We start from the raw sequence: 24804 nt of genomic DNA, 5'->3' as shown, positions 1-24804 counted from the left end.
CTAGTATCATTATTTATTGGAGTTTATAGCCTGGAGGAACTCTGGGCAAATAAAAGGGTTCTTTTCGACACTTGTAAAATCACATAAAACATAATAATGCTAGTGATATATAGAATTCAAACTTACCAGAATAATTCCTATTAAATGTGTGACTTCTGTCACGATACTGTCCTTTTCCCCTGGGATCGGTACCTATACCTTACATGTGGGGTGACCCTATGAGTGCACTTCCTCCTTCCGTTCTGGTAGATACAAAACTTCTCTATTCATCAGGCCACAGGTCATCCTATCTCTGTGTAGGTACGCCTGCCCTGTGTCCTTAGCAAATACTGGGTACGCCCCCCCCCTCCCCCTTATCCTTTATGAGTAGGCCTCAGGGTTCATTGCCGTAGTATACATCTTTATGTACACTATAATTAAATATTTCCTAGTAAAATAAAAATCTATTTTACACTTCACTCTCACTTCTTAATACCTCATTTAATACCCTAGAGTCCTCCTCTGCTTTTCAACTTTTATAATCTTAGTAGATACTATGCCTATACCTATTATTCAACTCATGATAGATACTATGTCTACATATTTTGTTCAAGTCCCAATATCCTACTATTCATCAATTTATCCGAGTATTCACTACACTGACTTTTCTTTAAATAAGCATCACAATTAACTCCAATCTGGCTTGCATTCTCCTTCATTACTCATGCTTCCTGCTTAAATATACTCGTTGTAAAATCACCATAGTTTTTCTATACTTATAAAATAGAAAGAAACATTCCACATGGGAAAAATATATTAAAAACAAAGATTCCATGACTTACCAAATGGGAAAGTGCTGGTAGACACACACACACACACACACACACACACACACACACACACACACACACACACACACACACACACACACACAAAAAAAAAAAAAAAAAAAAATATTCAAGCTTTCGCAACCAACGGTTGCTTCGTCAGGAAAGAGGGAAGGAGAGGGATAGACAAAAGGATGTGGGTTTTAAGGGAGAGCGTAAGGAGTCATTCCAATCCCAGGAATGGAAAGACTTACCTTAGGGGGAAAAAAGGACAGGTATACACTCGCGCGCACACACACACACATATCCATCCACACATATACAGACACAAACAATATATGTATATGTGTGGATGTGGATATGTGTGTGTGTGTGTGTGTGTGCGAGTGTATACCTGTCCTTTTTTCCCCCTAAGGTAAGTCTTTCCACTCCCGGGATTGGAATGATTCCTTACCCTCTCCCTTAAAACCCACATCCTTTCGTCTATCCCTCTCCTTCCCTCTTTCCTGATGAAGCAACTGTTGGTTGCGAAAGCTTGAAATTTTGTGTGTGTGTGTTTGTGTGTTTTTTATTGTGTCTATCTACCAGCGCTTTCCCGTTTGGTAAGTCATGGAATCTTTGTTTTTAATATATTTTTCTATACTTAGGTACATATGCAATATGGAAGCTTCATTGTTCATATATAAATGAGATGGCTTTTCATGTAAATAGGCAATGTACAACTGTCATAATAAAAAACAATGTGTACATTCTAGATGTACATATATCTTCTCCCCTACAACCCTTGCCAGCTCTTACATCCTTCTAATCTGTGACTTCATTGTTTGTGTATTCGTATTTCTTTGTGTGTATGCATTAGTGTGTTTGTGTTTTCTGATTCTTCGGCCTTCTTATGTGAAAATAAGTTGTAGGTTATTGGAAACCACAGAGACTAGGAAGGACTTCTGCGATAGAAGTACATGAATATGGAAAGAGGCAAAAACTGGTTAGGTCCTCAAAAGAGAAGTAAGAAAGGAAAAAATAGAAATGGTTGCTAAGATTGTAGAAGAGAAAGAATACTGCCCCAAAGACAGGAAACCCTTCCCACCCCCCTTCCCCAGGATCCCTACCTCGTCAGTACTTGATTGAGAAGCCAGAGGAGGTATGGTGTTAAATCGTCTCCTACAGAACGAACATTCCCACCTTCACCCTTGAGGTCCCTGAAGAAAATCTTAGCAACCCTATGGAAACAGCAAATGGTTAAGAATCAGGCACACTTGTTTGTGAGGGTCGTTTGAAAGGTGTGATGTGTGTTTTGTGTTAGTCATGATTTATCTGTTGGTGTAAATCATGCTTTAATCTACACTACCCACCCCTTTCAAAATTGATACAAACCCTCCTGTTTACATCACATCTCACAAAAGGTATAAAACATTATATACAAAATAGAAAATTATACACTGCAGTATAACAGTTGTTAAGCTTGTTACATTATATTATATTTTACACAGACATAATATTCTTATTCAGTTTATTTTATCTAGAGTTCACTGTTTATCTGTGATTCTCTTAAACCAGTTTTTATCTTATAGTCTTATCCAGTTTTCTAAGTACTATCACTATAGGATAGTTTAATATTTTAGGAATAGGTTACAGAATAGTTTAAGATTTGAATGGAATTCGGTGTAGGAAGATTTTATTACAGAAGAAACACCGAAAACAACTCGGGATCCGACGGTCATCACTCCACCCATTAACACAGAGCATTAACATCCCTGGGGAGTAGATGACTCCGCCCGGATCCCATGGATCTGATATTAACTTCACTTGAGCAAGTGCAGACCAGTACTTCTCGTTAAATTTTGTTTGAAAGTTTCTCCACTGCAAAACAATCACCCCTTCACTAGTCAATACCACAGTAGGTGAAGTTATTCTATATTCTACTCTGTCCTGGACAATTTTGAATTCTTTCCACAAGTCGTCTATAACCTTGCTGGTATCATTAAGTTTGGAAGAAGCAATAGTCGAAATGTTCCCGGATGTCATTCTCTCGGTGACTTTTTGATCTATAATCCCTTCAAATTGTTCCTCCAAACTACTTATATTTACTATATCAGAGTTATCTATTCTCTCTGGGAAACTTCTTTCTACATTTTCTACTCGTGTATTAATGCCTGCAATTTGCGATTATTGGTATTAATTCGCTATTTTCATTGACACTCCATTTTAAAGTATGCAGTCTCTGTTTTACAGCATCAAACTTAACATTACACACATTTTCAAATGATCCTAACCTTCCACTAAGTTCAGATTCCACATTATTACATTTATCTTCAATATCAAATTCTAACTTTATCAAATCCTGGATATGATCATTCTGTTTTTGACTGTAGTCAGTGAACAGTTGATTTACAGGGACGTTTAATGAGTTAGTTACTTCATTCTTTAATTATAATTTCAAATCCTCTACTTTATTATTTAAATTGTCAAATTCAGTCTTTAAAGCCCCCACGCTTTCGCATACACTACCAAATTCTTTGCTTTGCGATTCTACTTTGGCATTTAACAAATTTAATTGAGAATTTACTGAGCTTGGTTCTTTACTTAAGGTTTCATTTATTTCCTTACTTAAAGTAGCATTTTGAGCAGTTGAAGCTGCATTCCAGGCATCTAGTTTTTCACTTCAAGTCGCAATTTGAGCATTGAAGCTGCACTTTGTGCTTTAATTAAATTTGCTTACTCAGTCCAGTCTGGCATCTCTCTACTGACTCTTATAGCCATAGCTGGTTCTTGAGTTTATTCCATTTGTCTTAAGTTACCCATATTCTTATTAGCTTTAGACCCAGTAATCATTTAAAAAAAATTCTAAGTTTAATAACTAAACCAATAAAAGTCATTCTACTGTTTGTATCACTTCTTGCTAAGGTACTAAAATTCTATTTTGCACTCACCCGGCTTAGAATTATTGCAACATAGGTAAGTGGATGTGATGGCAAGTCAGCACCAGTGAACAGCAAGCCAGAGGCATCAGACATTGGTGTCGGTTGGAAGCAGGTCAGCACCGGTGAACCGCAACTGGTGCTGGTGGCGTCGGATGTTGTTTCCACATCGGCGTCACTGCGATGTGTGTGAGAGCTGTATACTCCCCCCACTGGATCTTCTTTGTTGAATTATTTTTGTCATATCTCTTCTTAGTCTAATACGTCGAGGTCTTCTTTCCATTCTTTTAATGTTATTACTTCCTTACATCTTCCTTTTTGTTGCATCCACAAGTTTTCCATTTGATTTTTGGACTTAATCCAAGTCCTTTTCGCTGGTCGCCACTCTCTAACACTTTATATGACAAGAATCGATGTGAAGTTGGATTGCAAAATTCACACCTCTCTCACCTCAGCTGACTTACTTGGTAAGCACTGCCGATCTTCTTCTCTGGATTGTGGGCTGTGTCAATCTCCAAAAACTTCTTCTCTGAAGAATACTTCTGGTTAATGGAATTTATCAGGCTCTCTCTCTCTCTCTCTACTCATGAAATAAGTGGATACTCACAGAATACTTTTAGTTTAGTCTTGGTATATTTCAACTTCTAAAAAGCACAAATTCACCGTTTCTCACATAAATATTCGAAAGTTTGCAAGTCAACCCCATAATTTATGAACACATCTTGCTTCTAGCAAATCCAACTCATGAATTACTTAAAAGTCTGATCTCATTTCTTCATTTGTCTTTAACAATCATCACAGTCACTAAACCAGTAAAGAATAACATAGGCTCTTCTCTACTCTTCTCTACACATACACTAAAACTCTATGGATTGTACAGCAGGTACTTGTCGGCCACCGTTCGGCTGCCGCATCCACATTTTGCTCGTGACTGTTTTTAGACCTGCACACACAAACATGCAATGCGCAGCAGCTCGGATTCATCTCTCTCACACTTCTATTTAAAATATCATGAGTTCAAGATGGAGGAAGGCCAAGTGGTTCTAGAATTTATGCGGAAATTCTTGAAGCATTACATCATGTATGTTAATGGTAATTAGTTAAAAGTTAAAAATGAATTTAAGGAGGCAGATGGAAAAACAAGAGGGGAAGTAAAAATATCCCAGCGTACTTCAACACACAGTCATGCTGCAGTACTGGCACAATTTAGTCATCTGCAGAAATGTAGCCGTGTGTGTGTGTGTGTTTAAATTTACTCCTACTGTTATCTGTATTTCAATCAGGACTTACAGTATTACATTAAAATGAATACAGAACTTGTAGCTATTGGAATGATAGATTCCTCCTGCAGAGAGTGTAAAGAGGGAGAGTGGGCATGCTAGAAAGGGGGTGGTGTTCATGGGTTACTCAGACCCCCATCTAAGAGGAGTACACCAGTTTCAAAAGGAAGGGGGAGGAGTGGAGGTGAAGGGTTCATAATCAGTAGAAGGTCAAAGACAGTAAATCAGTAAGCACTGAGCCAGATTCATTTCAGAGATCACTGAAGGGACAAAGTGAGAAGCAGAGATGCACTAGAAGAGTACAAGAAAATGAAAAGCAAGCAGTCTAATAATTAAAGCTTTCCTTTCTATCTCTCCCCTACTTCTCTCCCTCCCCTCACCTTTCTTTCTGCTCTTTAATTTCAATGTCCTTCCATTTTTCCTGCCCTTAAACTGTTCTCTGGTATTCTTTCTGAGAAACTTCTCAAATCAACCATCTATCTTGAGGTAGTATGCATCACTGTAAAGCTTTATACTAGGAATCAAAACAAATGACTCAGTCAGTTTTGGTGATTAAGATTAAAGTTCACACCAGCCAACCACCAGTCCAACCATTGACAGAAACTGGAAACTGCATCATGACAATGCACCCAACCTGCTCCAAGGTCACTGACTACTAGACGATAAACGACGGCAACATGACAATTCCCCAACCCCTTTACAGACCAGACTTGGCACCAGCAGACTACTTCCTAATCCTAAAAGTGAAATCCTCTCTCAAAGAATGCCAATATGTGTCATCAAAGAAGCTTGCACACATACCTCTAAGGACCCTCCAGAATCTGCCTATCAGGGAGCCTTTGAGTCATGGAAAAGTTGCTGAAAGAAGTGTGTCAATGCTGAAGGGCTGTACCTTGAAGCATAGTAGGAATATCTTGAATAAATCTATTATTCTGAGACTTTTCCTGATAATTTTTATACAAACTCTTTACAACACAGAAAGCAATATTAAAGCTGATATGCTGTTCTGCCCTGCCTTACTGATTTTGTTCTTAATGCTCATGCTTTCAGTCATTAAACTTCCCTAGGTACCTTCCCAATAACACTAACCACTCAACAGAAGAAAGGGCAGCCATCTACAACCTAAAGACTGACCTTACCTGCAGACAAAGGCTTTATCACTGTCATGATAAATCACAGTGACAGCCTGACAGAAAGCATCTGCCAACTGTTTGTCTCCTCCACTTACAAGCTGTGTCACAGTGATCTCATCCCAGAAGTCCAAAGTAACCTTCAATTCCCACTGAAATCCTTAAGCCCATCTAAGAAGTTCTCTCCCAAACCCATCTTCTTCCTCACTCCACTGACTTCTTGCACACCCATCTTATAAATGCTTCCCAAAACCCTACAATCCCGGATGCCCCATTTTAGTTGGTTACTGTACTCCGAGGGAAAGAATCTCCACTTTTGTCGAACAACACCTGCAGCCAATTGCCTAGTCTCTAATATTTAAGATAGAAGCCACTTCCTTCATTAACTCTTCCCCATCCCCATACCATTACCACTATCCCCACACTGTTACCTGTCACTGTAGATGCCACCTTCCTATACACCAGCATCCCCTGTGCTTATCACTGGAAAGCAAATTAATATTGGTAGCCCAGGTTTTTACTGATTTGCAGCACCAACAATGCATAAACACCACAGAACATCTCTGGCTTTGACTCACAGTGGGTACACTGCACCAGTCGCCTAGGCTACTCTGCCACAGTGGACAGGGGCTTTCAGCTGAGAACAACAAATGTTTACATGACCAGCAACCACGCTCCACACATTGACATTCCTGCATGAGGTTGGCTCAGCTGATCCCACATGCAGTTTGGTGATGCAGTGCTCAACTGCTGGGTGCTGTGTGATCACCCAAAAGCAAAGCATGATCCGCAGTAGGCACATTAGATCACCTCACCTTGCTACATATGGATGAAATGTCTTAAACACCTTTGACCACATACACAGATAATATTTTCTCATTGACGTGGATTCGGACATGAGTACCTCACGCCTTGAACTTTTTCCATTGATGAGCGTCATACCTGCCATCCATTTCTGGATGGTGAATGACGCCTCTATTACCATCTGCAGATCTTGCTGTATCAAATAAGTGCCCAAGAAAGAAGGTACTGTTAGGCTATGTGGAGACTACAGGGCCCTTGAATGCCAACACAATCATTGTTAGCTATCTGATCCCAAACATTCAAGGCTTCACCCACTTCCTCGCGGGTGCCTCAGTTCCCAGCATCTTAAAATTGCAAAAAGGCATACCTGCAGATATTGATGGATGAGGAGGAAATTGAAAAGACAGATATCATAATGCCACTTTGTTTCAGTCAATTGGTCCACCTGTGATTGTGAATTATTGGCAGCATATGAGGCAGTCAGACAGTTTAAAACTGACATGGAGGGCACACTACTCATCATTTACACAGACTACCGATCTTTGGCTGATTTGATATGCAACCCTCAACAGTTACATCATATAGACTATATATCACAATTCACTACTGATAACAGACAGCTCCATGGAGCAGACAGTGTCATCACAGACCATCTGTCAAGAATAAATGCCATCATCAAACATGTTGACTACAACAAATTAGCAGAGGCATAGTTGCAAGACTGACAAATTAGGGCCTCTTTCACAATTCTACTACCAATTTACATGCAGAACGTTGTCCCATCCCTGGATCCACCAAGCAAGTATTGTGTGGTGTGATGTTTTTCTAAGTCGAATTTGACCTCTTGTGACCACATCAATGAGGAAGATCATATTTGACCAATCCACTATCTGTCACACCCCAGCATACACCTGTCAACAGGACACATCACATACTAATTTGTATGGCCTAATGTCAACAAGGATTGCTGAGTATGAACATATATGTGCATGGCTTACCAGTGCAGAGAATTGGATCGTCACACAGAGCCACCACTCAGTCGTTTTGAGATTCCATAAGGTCAGTTTCAACATGTTCATCTCGACCTGATAGGGCATCTTCGTAAGTCCAAAGGCTATTGTTACATATGCTCACTGTCATTGACCACATGACCAACCAGGGGAAGCCATTCTGCTCAAGACATTACTACATAAACAACAATATGAGAATCTGTCAACACATGGATATCATGTTTTGGCTCCTGATCTCTATAACCACTGATCAAGGATGACAGTTTGAATCAGTCCTATTTAACAAACTATGGAACCTCTGAAGTGTATGAGGTAACTGCACAATGACCTACCATTCACAAAACACTGTCCTCATAGAATGATGGCAATGTACACTTAAAGCTGCCCTTATGAGTCAAGGTGGTCACTCAACGGAAGAATTATCGGGTGCTATTAGATGTATGCATCATTCATGAAGATGCCTCCCTCACAGAAGTCCTCTACAGTAAGTTGCTCACTCTGCCTGTAGGCTTTGTGCTCTAAGTACCACCAACAGAGACCTCAGAACCCCCACTCTTGTCACATGAGTCAAGCAACAGATCCTATGGATCAGGACATCACCTCCACAGATGCACAGTTCTCTGAAAATATTCATCCATAAGGAACTAGCAGACTGCGACTATGTCATGCTCTGGGGTGACACCATCTGCTTTGCTCTGCAATTACCTTACACTGGCCCTCATAGAGTCATCAGATGAGGCACTGACACTTTCAACATATTGCTTCATGGTAAGACTACCACTATGGTAGTCAACCACTAAAAACTAGTTTGGATCTTACAAGAAGTCACCTTTACCGATGATGTACAGAATTCTCCTATTGACATGGTTCCTCCAGTCCCTTCTCAGCCCTACAACACATCACCCACCTCGAACACTGACAACACCTTTGTGTTCCAGGTAGATGTGCAGCCACTTTCTGCTGGACAACATTCACGTCACACTAGCCAATGATTTCCTCACAGTTGAGGGGCGGCATGAGGAATGTCAATGTGAAAATGGATTTATCACTTGAGATTTCTCCCATAGTTACAAAATTTTGAACAATGTGGACATAGCTGCAGTCACATCACAGCTCTCAAACTGATGGATTCCCCTCCATAATGATCTGCAGGAGATCATGATGACCTGCAACCAATCCTGCAGATCCTGGTGCCACCTATCCCACTGGTTTGCCACGCACACACTCTAGCCCCGTAATGTCAACAGTCACCATCACTCATTCTCATTATGGCCGACCTCCACCTCATCTCAACATATACCATCAAAATGGTACAGAGTGGGATGGACATCATCACACCCTTCCCCCATGTTCAACAAGAAATGTCCGAACTGCACCCTGCAATGGCGCAGGTGGTCATGCGCACAGGACTGAAGATGATTACAACAGCGGCACTCCCCAGCTATCTCTTCCTCTAATGCCCGCAGACCCAGAGGGGAGGGGGGGGGGGCATGGTAGGGGGTTGAGTAGGTTGTGAGAGGGGCAGCGGCTCTGTGGGGACTCTGCCAATGATGGCAACTGCCATAGAGAGGAAACTCTCTGACTAGCAACAGTGTCCTGGTGTGGTATAGCTGAGGAACTCTTTCTGAGTATTCTCCAGGTTTTAAAAGCCTACAACAATGCATATGGTGTCAAATTAAACTGTTTGTGTTGTTCAGTAGAAAGTTTGCTGTTATTAACCTAAAACATATATATGTACTAAAATCGGGTTTTCTCATGATTGCACATTAAAAAGTATTACATAAAGTTTAAAACATAAACACCAAATCATCTACAATCACCTATTTAATTGGTGTAATATAATACTGTATCAGAAGAATATCAGAAATAGCTTTATTTCAATTGAGAGTAGATTTTGATGTTACACGTCTCAGTGCCATTTAAAACTCTGTGGCCAAATATCAGCACACATGAGATATAAAACTGCAATAAACTAAATGACAGGAATATATTCAACATTGAGCTCGTTTTAGTGAAAAGATTGCTCTTTATCTTTGTAGTGAAAAAGAAGCTATTATTTTATTTAAGAATTCGTGGATGAGATTTTTGCAGGTTGAACATGTGAAAATTATAGTGAGTATTCCAGTAATGTATAAAAAATAATGTAAAAGTTCTTTGTTGCTCTTACAGGTAAGGGTTCATTGCAAATCTTGACATGTCTTCTGTACTGCAAAATAAATGATTCAAAACCAGCAACTGCATAACTTTCAACACACACACACACACACACACACACACACACACACACAATATTCACTCGTCTGATACATCACTCATCAGCTGATACATGAAATGACAGCTTTTCCTGTAGACTATAGCCGGCCGATGTGACTGAGCGGTTCTAGGCACTTCAGTCCGGAACCGCACAGCTGCTACGGTCGCATGTTTGAATCCAGCCTCGGGCTTGGATATGTGTGATGTCCTTAGGTTAGTTAGATTTAAGTAATTCTAAGTCTAGGGGACTGATGACCTCAGATGTTAAGTCCTATAGTGCTTAGAGCCATTTGTAGACTATATGTTGTCACTAAAGGTATCTTTGTAAATTTATATATGTTTCTAATAACCTCTGATGAAAATCCAATAAGTATTTTCTACAAAACTAATACTCTCAGGTAAAAATTGCATTTGATGTAACTAAATGTCACTGGATGAGCAGTAGGAGTGTCACTCAAAGCACATATTGAGTATTATATGAAGTTGAAACACCTTTACTGAATTGCAAATGATTGCTTTTGGATTTGTGTTATTATACATGATACATTTTTAATTTTACTCTGATTGAAAGGCTGCCTCAGAAGGAGGCACATTTACTTAATTGCAAATGATTGGTTTTGGATTTGTGTTATTATTCATGATACATTTTTAATTTTACTCTGACTGAGAGCCTGCCCCAGAAGGAAAAATAACTGTAATTTTTGCAAAACCAGGCTTTGGAGATGGTTACAAATATTCGTGAGGCATTTAAGCTGCAAGTGCGTGAAGTAGACTGGATGGATAAACAGACACGGAAGGTAGCAAGTGAGAAAGCAGATGCCATGACAGAGCTTATTGGTTACCCGGACTGGTTTTCAAACAAGACAGCACTGGAACATTTCTACACAGAAGTTAGTAAGAATATTCAGTAACAAGCATTTGAATTTACAACATTAAATAATATTAATAAAATTCCTTTATACTTCAAAAAACAAAAGAAATCCAATAATAAAGTATAAAGTACCTATTGTAAAGTTTTTTTTTTTTTTTTTTTTTTTTTTTTTGTAAATGTTACTCTGAAAGAAATTTAAAATAAGATTAAGTCTTAATTACTGCAGCTAAAAAAGGAAACAAATAGAGCAAGGCTGTGAGATGCCACATGGAAAAAAAAATATTGTTAAAATCTGAAATTTTTGATATACTGAAGATATTTTGTCAGGAGGATGAGGTAGGCAAAAAATATGTACAGATGAAGAATCTGAGGGAAAGTCACTCAGAGTTCTATATGAACAGAGACTGAAGAACAAGAAACCATTTTAATCTGTAGAATTTAATCATAGTTTTTTAAATGTGCACATTTGTCAGTCATGTTCCAGTTGTTCTAAGATGTTCCTCTACAGTAACACACAGTGTGGAATAATTGTAAACAGAATGAAACACTGGAAAATCTAGGATGGTTATAACAACACTATGGATAGGATAGATCGCTAATTACCACAAGATGGAGGTGTTAAGTCACAGAAAGGCACAATGAAAAGGAGTATCAGATGTATTCAGCAATCGGACTAAGTCCTTCATCAGACATAGAAAAAACACATGCAGTCGAGCCTTAGTGCCCAGAGATAACAGTGACCATGAGTGGTGCTTCTGTGAATATTTGTGTTTCTTATGTGTCTGATGAAGGACTTAGTCTGATAGCTGAATATATCTAGCATTGTTTTTAATTGTGTCTGTGACACAACACCACCTCTACATGGTGAATAGCAACCTATCCTTCTGATATTATTGTGAACAGAATGGTTGTTACAATGAGACCATACTCTCGTAAAAACAGACATACTTCTACTTACTGTGTAATGGAAGTGAGACAAACTGATGAAAAGTGTCGCAAATGGCTAGGTTTTTGATCCTCAAGGCAAAAATAAATAAATAAATTTCTGTTAAATGTCCTTTAAATGACAATATCATTAGAGATGGAGCACTAGCTCAGATATGTAGAAATGTGGTAAAGGAAGTTGCTCTTCTCCCTTTTAAAATGAACCATCTCAGAATTTGCCTTAAGTGATTTAAGGAAAGCACATAAAATCTAAATATGGATGGCTGGATGAGGGTTTGAATCCTAGACCTGCTGAGTGCTACTCCACTGTCTTATCACTGTGCTACCTCACTTGGAAATTGAGGAATTAACCCAACTGTTGGTGAGTAAATAACAGGACGGTGTGAAAGAGATATTAAGAAAAAATACCAGGAACAGCTGAGATGTGAAAGCCTGAGAGGTAGAATAAGGTCAACGAGCTAGAGATAAGATAAACACAGACTAAAAAGTAGTGAGTTGGTGCATAAATTTGTAGTGTTTTTCCATAAGTTTAATAAGTTCAACAGATACACGTAACAGACACTTTAGTCATCAATAATATAGTGTCCTTCACCATTTGCAGCAGTCTGCCTATGCTGGGGTAACTTATCAGTTCCATGCTTGTAGAAATCATGTGGTTTTGAGGCAAAGAACATGTCAAGCCATGTTTGGAGCACATTTTCATTCAGAAAGAAAGTTCCTTGAAGCTTTTTCAATATATAGGAGAAAAGTTTAGAACGTGGGGGTGCAACATCAGGTGAATAAGGCGGGTTGCAGAATGACTTCCCAATCCAACTCCTGTATAGCATTTTTTGTCACTCTAGCAGAATGGGGGCAGATATTATCGTGGAGTAGCATTACCAATATATTTTTTCTATCATGTGTTTTGTCTGTAAAAATATAGAGATATTTCAACCAAACAGTAATTATCATGAACACAACACACAGAGGGAGAATGATATACACAGCGAGCATAGAAATTGGAACTTGGCGCAAAAGGGTGTCCACTACACTGGAAAAAAACTCTTCAATGCTCTTCCTCCTGAAATAAAGACAGAGATTCATAACAAGAGTAAGTTTAAGAAAGCACTAAAAATATTTCTGCTACAAAAAGCTTTTTACAGTCTAGATGAATTTTTAAATAAATAAATTGTAAAATTTTGATATTATATAATACAAGTTGACATAAAACCACTAAAATGTTATTTAACTTGAGCTCTGTCTGTGTGTGCTCTGTATCTGTTTTTCTGTAGTGCTTTAATGATTCTAAGAAAATATGTACCCACTTTTTTCTGTATTGCTGCTCAAAGAATTTACTGTATAAATTTTTATATAATTATGTACCCAAATGTCTGTATATGCTATAAGATTATCATATTGTATTTGTAAAAAACTGACTCGTTCCACTTCCTTGTGAACCCAACACAGTTGAACCTGTGGATCATGAAATAAAATCAAATCAATCAAATCACTTCACACTGTTTTCCTGGTTGTTGTTCTTCTTGGATTGCATCTGCAAGACATTTCAGTTGTTGACAATAAATGTCAGCAGCGATGGCTGCACATCGGGGAAGCAATCACACCATCACTGTTCCACCAGTTGCATGACATTATCTTTTGTGAATGAACAAAAGTCTTTGTACGGGGAGTTGCTGCTTTGTTTTGGCTCAACTGTTCCTTTCTTTCCCTTATAATAGCATAAAGATACCATTTCTTGTCACCAGTAATGATGCAGGAATGCAGGATAGGAATGACCGGTGTTGTTCACAAACCATCTGATGACAAGCTTGCAGAGATGCAAATGTGGTCATCTGCTTATTTTTTGTGATTTTGGCTTAGAGAATGTGGTGTCCATAAATCTGATTTTTAACCACCCCATTGTATGCAAACAGTGTACAATGATGGAATGATCACAGTTCATCAGATCCACCAGTTCTTGAGTACACTGAAATGGATCATTATCAGTTAATGCATTCAAGTGATCTTCATCAAACCCTATAGGTCTTCCTGAATGTGGAGAGTCGCTAATGTCAAAACAATCCTCCTTAAACAAGAACACAATTTTCTTGCTGTGCTCTGCCCAATGGCATTATCCTCACACAGGGAGCAAATGTCTCTGGGTGCCTCCATTGCTGTCGATGCTTTATTGAACTTAAACAGAAGAATATTTTGGAATTGTTCTGATTTCTCCATTTGGCACTCCATTTTCCCCATACACAGATTGACTCACTATCCCCAAATGCAAAATGACAGTATGTAAATTCAAATAGCAACATGATCTACAAATAAAAAATTACAATCAATAAATAAATCTGTAGCAACTGGAATATCAAAACGCAAAACAGAAACGCTATGAACTTATGCACCAACCTAATAAAAGCATATCATGAATGTAGGAAATTATAGATTGCTACTTACCGTAAAGAAGACATGTTAAGTTGCAGACAGGCATAATTAAAAGGCACTTACACAAAACATTTGATCACAGCCTTCATCAGCAAAACAGAAACACACATCCTTCATACACACAAGCAAGCACATCTTATGCATGCATGACTCCCAACTCCAGCAGCCTGAGCCAAAATGCAACTATCACATGGGATGGAAGCAACAATCTAGAGAGGGTGGGGAAGGGGAAGAGACAGTAGTGTATGGGTGGGGGAGAGAGGAATGCTGTCTGGTAGAGTGTGCAGGGACTAGAATGCCAACAGGCACAGTGTCAGGAGGTTGTGGGGCAGGGAGGTGGGGGAAAAAAGTAGCAAAAAAGGAGAGAAATAGGGAAAGATGGGCGGGTGCATTGACACAGGATGGCAAACGAAGAGGGTGGGAGACGAGAATGGGGAGAAGATGATAGAATAGAGGGTGTGAAAACTGTTGGGTGGAGGGTGTGGAGACAGTATGTTACCTTAAATTGAATCCAGGATCATTATGGGAATGGAGAATGTGTTGTACGGATAACTCCCATCTGCACAGTTCAGGAAAGCTGATGGGAGAGAGGAGCGAATCAGCCATTGAAATCAAGCATGTTGTGTTCAGCAGCATGTTGTGCCACAGGGTGGTCTGCTTTGCTCTTGGCCACAGTTTGAGGGTGGCCGTTCATCTTAGTGGGCAGCTGATTGGTGGTCATACCAATATAAGAAACTGTGCTATGATTGCAGCAGAACTTGTAAATGGCATGCCTCTTTCACAGGTGGCCCAGCCCCTATTAGGATGTATCTCAGATCACAGCAAGGGCTGGGCCACCTGTGAAAGCAGCCATGTCATTTACCAGCTCTGTTGAAATCATTGCACAGCTTTCTGTATTGGCATGAGTACCAACCAGCTATCTACCAGGATGAATGGCTACCACCAAACTGTGGCCAAGAGCAAAGTGGACCATCCTGAGGTATAACATGCAGCTAAACATAACATGCTTGATTTCAATAGCTGCTTCACTACCCGAGCCATCCAAATCCTCTCCTCCACCATCAACTTTTCTGAACTGCACAGATGGGAGTCATTCTTACAACAGATTCTCCATTTCCATAATTACCCCAGCATCAACCTATGGTAACATACTGCCCCTACACCCTCCATCCAACAGTCCCTTCCCCTTCGTCCTATCACCTGCTCCCCATTCTTGTCTCCCACCCTCTTTGTTTGCCACCCTCTACCAATGCACTTGCCATCTTTCCCTGCTCCTCTTCTTTTCTATGCTCCTCTATTCCCCACCTTCCCTGGCCCACAACCTCGTGACACTGTGCCTGTCGGCATTCTAGTTCCTGCTCACTCTGCTAAACAGCATCCCTCTCTTCCACCACCCATACACTACTACCTCTTCCCCTTCTCTGCCCCCTGCAGATTGTTGCTTCCATCCCATGTGATATGTTAAGTCCCATAGTGCTCAGAGCCATTTGAACCATTTGAGCCCATGTGATAGTTGCATTTTGGCCAAAGCTGCTGGAGTTGGCAGTCATGTGTGCATGAGATGTGCTTTCTTGTTTGTATGAATGGTGTGTTTCTCTTTTGCTAATGAAAGCTGTGGCCAAAAGCTTCATGTAAGTGTCTTTTAATTGTGCTTCTCTGTAACTTCTTTATGATAAGTAGCAACCTGTCTTTTCCTACATTGTTGACATTCCTGCCTGGAGTTTCCATTGTTTAATAGAAGCATAGATTGTCAAAAATTGGCAGTAAGAGACAAAATGTAGAAAAAGAACAAAAAATGTAGATAGACTGTCACAAATAAAGCTTTTGGCCTGTAAGGCCTTTGGCAAAAATAGGCGACACACACACACACACACACACACACACACACACACACACACACACACACACACACACACACTCTGCAGTCTCAGGCAACTGAAACCACACTGCGAGCAGCGGCAGTGGTGACTGGGTAGGGGTAGGGGTAAGAAGCACGCAGATAGGGGGAGGGATGTAGGGTAGGGGTGGCAGACAGTGAAATGGTGCAAGTTAGATGGAGGGCAGGGGAGAGACAGGGAGCAGGTGGGGAGGGGTGGGAGGAAGGAGCTGGATGGGGGCCAGCCACTGTGGCCGAGCAGTTCTAGGCACTTCAGTCGAGAACCGCACTGCTGTTACGGTCACAGGTTTGAATCCTGCCTTGGGCATGGATTTGTGTGATGTCCTTAGGTTAGTTAGGTTTAAGTAGTTCTAAGTCTAGGGGACTGATGACCTCAGATGTTAGTTCCCATAGTGCTTAGAGCCATTTGAACCATTTGAGCTGGATGGGTGAGGACAGTGACTAATAAAGGTTGAGGTTAGGAGGGTTACAGGAACATTAGGATGTATTACAGGGCAGGTTCCCACTTGAGAAATTCAGAAAAGCTGGTATTGGTGGGAAGTATCCATACGGCACAGGCTGTGTAGCAGTCACTGAAATGAAGGATGTCATTTTTTGGCAGCATGCTCAGCAACAGGGTGGTCCACTTGTTTCTTGACCACAGTTTGTTGGTGGCCATTCATGCAGACAGACAGTTTGTTGGTTGTCATGCCCACATAGAATGTAGCACAGTGGTTGCAGCTGAGCTTGTAGATCACATGACTGGTTTCACAGGTAGCCCTGCCTTTGGTGGGATAGGTGATGTTTGTGACTGGACTGGAGTAAGTGGTGGTGGGATGATGTAAGAGACAGGTCTTGGGTCTAGGTCTGTTACAGGGGTATGAGCCATGAGGTATGGGGTCGGGAGAAGGGGTTGTGTAGGGATGTACAAGTATATTGTGTAGGTTTGGTGGACAGCAGAATACCATTTTGGGAGGGGTGGGAAGGATAGTGGGCAGGGCATTTCTCATTTCAGGGCATGGCAAGAGGTAGTCGAAACCCTGGTGAGAATGTAATTCAGTTGCTCCAGTCCTGGATGGTACTGGTTTATGAGGGGAATGCTCCTCTGTGGCCATATGGTGGGACTTGGTGAGGTGGTGGAAGACATGTGAGTTCTGTTTGTTTGTGTGTGTGTGTGTGTGTGTGTGTGTGTGTAGCTTTATTTTTGGCAGGCTTTTTGTTGTGCCTATCTGTGCTCAGCATCTCAGCTATATGGTGAGTACCAACTTTTCTTTTCATAAAATTGTTACATTCCATCCTGGATTTTCCATTGTTTGAACAAAAAATATACAATGATAACAACAGAAAATGATGTGTATAAAAAAGAAAACCTAATACAAATGTTAAAGAGTTGGAATGTGAATTTAGGAAGAAAGGATCAGGTCAGGAACTAATAGCAACTGTATAATTTTATTGGAGATGGTTAGTGTTAACTATGCTTATGTTTTAGAAAACTTTCTGTCCTGCAAACATTTGAGGCACTGATTTTGAAGTCCTAGCCACACAGTTGGTTGCATAAACACAAGGGCCATGACAGATGAATTGCAACATGTTTTCTATGACAAAATATTGAGTATTACTAGAACCCACCTCACCTTGGTGAGGTGGGTTCCATATCTGTATGGTACAGATAACCATACTGTGAGTACAACCACCTTATTGGGGTATATGTGGTGTATGGCCTAATGATGAAGGAATCCTCTTGGGTAAAATATTCTGGAGGTAAAATAGTCCCCAGTTTGAATCTTCAAGCAAGGACTAGCCAGGAGGATGTTGTCATCTGGAGAAACAGAACTACTATTTTATGGGTCAGAGTCTGTAATGTTAGATTCTTCAATTGGAAAAGTAGGTTAGAGAACTTAAAACAAATGTCAATAGACTGAAGTTAGATTTCTTTGGAATTAGTGAAGTGTTGTGGCAGGATGCACAAGACTTCCAGACTAATAATAGTTTATGTGTTTTGCTACTTGGGAAGTAAAATAACTGACAGTGACTGAAGAAGAGAGAATAAAAAATGTGGACTGACAATAGCAAGAAAATCATTTCTGAAGAAGATAGATTTGTTAACATTGAATAGAGACTTAAGTGTTAAGAAATCTTTTCTGAGGGTATTTGCAGGGAGTGTAGCATTGCATGGCAGTGAAATGTGGATGTTAAGCAGTTCGCACAAGAAGCGGGTTGAGGTTTCTGAACTGTGATGCTATAGAAGAATACTGAAAATTAGATGGGCAGATTGAAAACTAATGAGGAGGTGCTGAATAGAAAATTTATGACACAGCTTGACTAAAAGAAGAGATAGATTGATTTGATACATTGAGACACTTCAAGGGATTGCCAGTTTGGTAATGAGAGGAAGTGTTTGGGGGATAAGAATTGCAGAGGGAGGTCAAGTCTTGACTACAGTAAGTAGATTCAAATGGACGTAGGTTCCTGTAGCCATGCAAAGATGAAGAGGCTTGCTCATGATTTTTTTATTTATGATGATACAAGCATGGAGAGATGTACCAAACGAGTCTTTGTACTGAAGACAACACTAAAACAATCTCTCAGCTCATGTCAATTCATGCTTACTGACAATTTGTTGCCTGTCATATCAGCATAGAATACTTGATATTAGTTATACATACACTACTGGCCATTAAAATTGCTACACCAAGAAGAAATGCAGATGATAAACGGGTATTCATTGGACAAATATATTATACTAGAACTGACATGTGATTACATTTTCACGCAATTTGGGTACATAGATCCTGAGAAATCAGTACCCAGAACAACCATCTCTGGCCATAATGACAGCCTTGATACACCTGGGCATTGAGTCAAACAGAGCTTGGATGGTGTGTACAGGTACAGCTGCCCATGCAGCTTCAACACGATACCACAATTCAAGAGTAGTGACTGGCGTATTGTGTCGAGCCAGTTGCTCGGCCACCATTGACCAGACGTTTTCAATTGGTGAGAGATCTGGAGAATCTGCTGACCAGGGCAGCAGTCGAACATTTCCTGTATCCAGAAAAGCCCGTACAGGACCTACAACATGCGGTCGTGCATTATCCTGCTGAAATGTAGGGTTTTGCAGGGATCTAATGAAGGGTAGAGCCACGGGTCCTAACACATCTGAAATGTAACATCCACTGTTCAAAGTGCCGTCAATGCGAACAAGAGGTTACCGAGATGTGTAACCAATGGCACCCCATATCATCACGCTGGGTGATACGCCAGTATGGCGATGACGAAAACACGCTTTCAATGTGCGTTCACCGTGATGTCGCCAAACATGGATGCGACCATCATGATGCTGTAAACAGAGCCTGGATTCATCCAAAAAAATGACGTTTTGCCATTCGTGCACCCAGGTTTGTCGTTGAGTACACCTTCGCAGGCACTCCTGTCTGTGATGCAGTGTCAAGGGTAATCGCAACCATGGTCTCCGAGCTGATAGTCCATGCTGCTGCAAACATTGTTGAACTGTTCATGCAGATGGTTGTTGTCTTGCAAACGTCCCCATCTGTTCACTCAGGGGTCGAGACGTGTGGCTACACGATCCATTCAGCCATGCTAATGACTGCTAATGATACGAGGCCGTTGCGATCCAGCACAGCATTCCGTATTACCCTCCTGAACCCACCGATTCTATATTCTGCTAACAGTCATTGGATCTCGACCAATGCGAGCAGCAATGTTGCGATACGATAAACCGCAATCGCGATAGGCTACAATCCAACCTTTATCAAAGTCGGAAACGTGATGGTACGCATGTCTCCTCCTTACACGAGGCATCACAACAACGTTTCACCAGACTTCACCGGTCAAGTGCTGTTTGTGTATGAGAAATTGGTTGGAAACTTTCCTCATGTCAGCAAGTTGTAGGTGTCGCCACCGGCACCAACCTTGTGTGAATGCTCTGAAAAGCTAATCATTTGCATATCACAGCATCTTCTTCCTGTCAGTTAAATTTCACGTCTGCAGCACGTCATCTTTGTGGTGTAGCAATTTTAATGGCCAGTAGTGTACATACATACATACATACATTAATCCTTGTTCCATAGATCATGAATACGACATTTCGTATTGATGTGGAACGTGTCACTTTAACATAAGTTTTCTTTACACAAAATAATTAATCAATTTCTTTCTTTCTTTCTTTTTTTTTACAGTTACTACTTCATATTGTGTGGTATAGGAAATGAGATGTATTACTGGTCACTCTTGGATTTATGCTATTTTGTTTGTTTGTTCACATGCACTACAATTTGCCACATAACATTAGATATTTGACTTAGGTTACTGTTTGCAAAAAAGTTAGACATGGCTTTTGTTTATATTTTTATTATTTTTGTAATGACTTACTCAGTTGTTTCATGGTGCTCTCTTTTGATACCTGAAAATCCTTTAAGCCACTGGAGAATTTTTCCAGAATATGGGACCATTTTTCAAATGTACCTGAAAACATGCATAGTAGGCACTAATTAATGGTTGTTCTTTTATGGAGTTTTTTTGGATTCTCAAAATATGTTCTGTAGTCAGTTTTCTTTTGGCATAACAACATGTTTGCTTCATTTTAAATAATTTTTTATGCATCTTGGAGCCTTTTTGTTTCTTTAGCTACACTTGATTGATTATTATCAGTGATGTCAGTATAATGTGAGATTTTACTTCCACAGTTAGTGAGTTTTCAAAAATTATTTTGTATCATTTATGGAGATGACTTACAACAGAATTTACTATATGTTGGAGATCTCACTTTTTCCTGACATTTTACATTTATATCAGTATTTTACAGACCACTGGGAAGTGTTGGCAGAGGGTACATTCAGATTTCTTCCACTCTATTCACAACTGCTGCATGGGAGAAGAGTTACTGCTTTACATCTTCATGTGAGCTCTTATTTGTGAAATTTTCTGTGTGCAATCCCTTTGGAGTGCAGTACACATGTAGCTGAAGAATATTCATAGTTCTGTCAGGTCACACCATTTTTGCAGTTTTCTAAATAGGTTGTCACAGGGTATAAGATATTTTGAAAGTTCTTGCTTTGACCAAATCACAATTTCTTGTTTTTCTTCACCCATGCATGATTTGATGATGTTTCAAGATCATCAAGATATGTTCATTTATTTTACCATAATGGACATTTTTGTTGTTGATGATGTTATATGTCTTCTGCACACAGGTGAGGGTGGGGGTAAGTTAACTTATAAGGTTTGGAGCTGCCCGTCAACAAAATTAAACTAAAGTCAAGAATAAGAGTAAGGTGGAATGGGATTCAAACAAGGATCATTTTAATTTTACACCTGAAAGTGAATTTAGATGTTTAAGGCATTTTACAGCTTAGTGTACATTTTTGTTATTTTGTATGAACTTAAATATTAAAATCAAGTAATACACGTGTATTTAAATGGATGAGGTGTTTGGTTTCAGGTTGAAATTGGGCCACACCACCTTCTGAATGTTGTTAGGTGTAAGACAATCATGGTGCGGCGTATTATGTCGAAATTGAGGAAACCAACAGATCGGACAGAGTATGTAAACTTAAACTGCATATTAATTTGTTGGATTTACATGCATGAAGATATTACCTGGATATCATGCCTATTATCATGAAACAAACTTTTCTGATAAATGTCATCTTTTTGTATAACAGGTGGCACACAAGCCCTGATGTTGTAAATGCTTATTACAACCCGCAAACAAATTCTATCAGTAAGTAATTGTAAAATCCATTTTGATAATAGCAGTTTCAAATGTAACACTTATTCCATGGCCACATGCTTTTTGTGTTTATGAACGTAAATTTTGTTCTTTGCATTGCAATGAAGTGACATTTGAATATCAAATAGCTTTACTATAACAATGAAAACAATCAATTATTGACAAAATTATTTAATTGGATGGATAAATTATTATCTATCCAGTAAAATAGCTTTATTAGAAACTCTATGGTAAATAGTGTTGTTTTTGTAAAATTTTTGTGTTGCAGCTGCACTATTTACAACAAATAATTGATGTGAGATTTCAATTTTTTTCTTCTAGTTTTTCCCGCAGGAATACTACAGCAACCATTTTTCAGCAAAGGCAGAATTGAGTAAGTAAATAGTTAATGAAATGTATTCCTTATGAGAGCTTTGAATGTAATATTTCAGTTCTTTTGCAGAATTTTACAAATAGAATCAAGGCACTTCATAATGGCCAATAATAAAAAGGTAACCGGAACATTGCTGTGTAATAGCTCATAGTACTTGCAATGTGTTATGTACACATAATGTCCTGAAAGTCCTTGAGAGTCTTTAAAGTTTTCTGTAATTGCTACAATATCAATGCAGTTTTGCACACATTAGTCTCATCTTCTATTACACACCTGTCTTCTTTTAAGGCGTCTTTGGAATGCTGTGGCACATCTTTGTTTGGAGTGGTCTTAAAAGATCTTCTGAATTTTAGGAATCTGGCATTTTAAATTCTTTGAGGAGAATTCTACTGAAATTTATTCATTCATTCATTCACATGTCATGCTCCTTAATCCCACCTTAAAGGAGAGCCTCCAGTGATGTAAAATGCCACTGCAGGCTACTTCTGTATATTATACTAACAACTAACATGACTAGTGGTGATCTACTACTTCAGGAAATTACTTCTACTTTAAAAAGAGTTATCATTACCTAACATTTGGTAAATTATTATTCTTACTGGAAAAGAATATCTCAGGATGTCTGGCCCACAAGGCTCCATACAAGTTCATTCAATTTCTGTTTTATAAGAATGATTTAACATTAAATATGAGTTCCCTGTCAGTTCTGCTTGCATACAATAATTCTGTGTTAGATGAAGACAGGATGCAGAAGAATTGCTGAATCATTGTCTCCTCAGTAGCTATGAATTATTGCTCCTCAGTTACTTAGCAACTTCATTTCAGCAAACTGATTGAATCTAAGCATACTGAAGACTCACATGTTAGTTTCAAGTTCCATAGATTATTTTTACAATAAATCATAATGATGGAGATTTTACATCACATTTACGTAGCTATAATGACAAACATGATTCTGCAAACAACGTCACTCAGAAATATATGAGTCCAGAAAATAATTACAAACAACAACAACTGTGCACTGTAAATTTTTTGCATGTGTCACATCATAAACAAAGTAATGTGATTAAAGAATCAGTTGAGAGGCCTCAAGCGTGCAAGAAAGAATGTGAAGTCTTGATTTTGCCAATTATCATGGACATCAGATAGAGGAAAAGGTGGCAGATACAAAAACTAACTCAAGTGTCCACACCTTTGTCAAACCAGGAGCAGGCATTGCAGAAGTGACAAAAACAGTGCTGAAATTGTGTGGAAACCTTGAATCAAAAGACTGTGTCATAATTTGTGCAGGTGCAAATGATATTGACAGAGATAAAGGTAGTGAACTCATCGCTGTTCTTGAAAGTGTGCTACGCAAATTACGCAACACAAATGTCGCTGTTGTAAATCAGCCACACAGATGTGACCTACCTCCTTGTTCACGTGTAAATAAATTAATAGGAAGAGTAAATAAAGAGATATATGAAGCATGCAAAAAATTTCTGTATGTTAATTTAATAAATGTAAGCATGTTAGGCAGGTCCATGCATACCAGCCATGGCCATGAATTTAAATCACAGTGGAAAACATTTTTTGGTTGAGGAAATCTGTCATTTAGCAAATTTGAGTCACAACAGGCATAGTATAAAACAGTCCAAAGTACCTTGGACAAATGGGTCATAAAGAAAGGTGCGATGGCTTATAAAATGGGAGAAAGACATTTTTTTTAGAGAAGTAGACTGTATCACAAAAAAATGTGATGCAGAATGAAATTGCAAATACACACTGAAGATTGTACACCAGAATGTGCAGTCATTAACAAACAAAGTTGATGAAATAAATATACTCCTCAATAGCGAATGGAAAGATGTTTTAATTTCATGTTTTGTGAGCATTGGTTACAAAATGAGTATTTTCAATCCTTAAAATTATTGCATTTTAACTTTGCGAACTGCTTTTGTAGAATGGAATCAAAATGTGTGGGAACTTGTGTATATGTAAAACATAATGTAGATTGTAAGAGTATAGCCTCCGTTTGCAAACTAGGTTGTTAAAGAGACTTTGAAATCTCAGCTGTTGAGTTTATGTCTGAAGAAACTGTTATGTATGTATAGATCTCTTGTTAGCAACATAAGTGTTTTTTTTCTCAAAAAACTGGATCTTGCTTTAGGCAAACTCAAGACAACTGGGAAAACAGTGGTACTGTGCGGAGATTTTAACATTGACTTTCTGAGCCATAGCCTTCACAGGGAAAAGTTCTTAAATATTATAAAAGCCTAAATCTTTGTCTTACTGTTAGCTCTCCAACACAAATAACAAAAACTAGTGTCACTTTCCTTGATCAGGTATGTATGAACATGGACAAGTGTACATCCGAAAACTT

The 24804-nt window shown here is 39.2% G+C and overlaps 1 protein-coding gene and 1 long non-coding RNA gene across 2 annotated transcripts in view; one reads left to right on the top strand and one right to left on the bottom strand.

Moving 5' to 3' along the window:
• LOC126253386 (neprilysin-4-like) overlaps positions 1-24804 on the top strand; it is a 163266-nt gene that overhangs the window by 110911 nt on the left and 27551 nt on the right. Inside the window, exons 12-15 of the mRNA XM_049954680.1 lie at positions 10915-11091; positions 21779-21879; positions 22002-22060; positions 22391-22442. Coding sequence (XP_049810637.1) covers positions 10915-11091; positions 21779-21879; positions 22002-22060; positions 22391-22442 — 389 coding nt within the window. The remainder of the gene's footprint in view (positions 1-10914; positions 11092-21778; positions 21880-22001; positions 22061-22390; positions 22443-24804) is intronic.
• Positions 22684-24804, bottom strand: part of LOC126253388 (uncharacterized) — a 57286-nt gene continuing 55165 nt past the window's right edge. Inside the window, exon 3 of the long non-coding RNA XR_007545950.1 lies at positions 22684-22880. This is a non-coding gene — a long non-coding RNA (uncharacterized LOC126253388). The remainder of the gene's footprint in view (positions 22881-24804) is intronic.

The sequence above is a fragment of the Schistocerca nitens genome, chromosome 4 (assembly GCF_023898315.1).
Source record: "Schistocerca nitens isolate TAMUIC-IGC-003100 chromosome 4, iqSchNite1.1, whole genome shotgun sequence".
Lineage (NCBI taxonomy): Eukaryota > Metazoa > Arthropoda > Insecta > Orthoptera > Acrididae > Schistocerca > Schistocerca nitens.
Note: the sequence above shows the minus strand (reverse complement) of the source record. Positions and strands in the feature narration are given on the sequence as shown.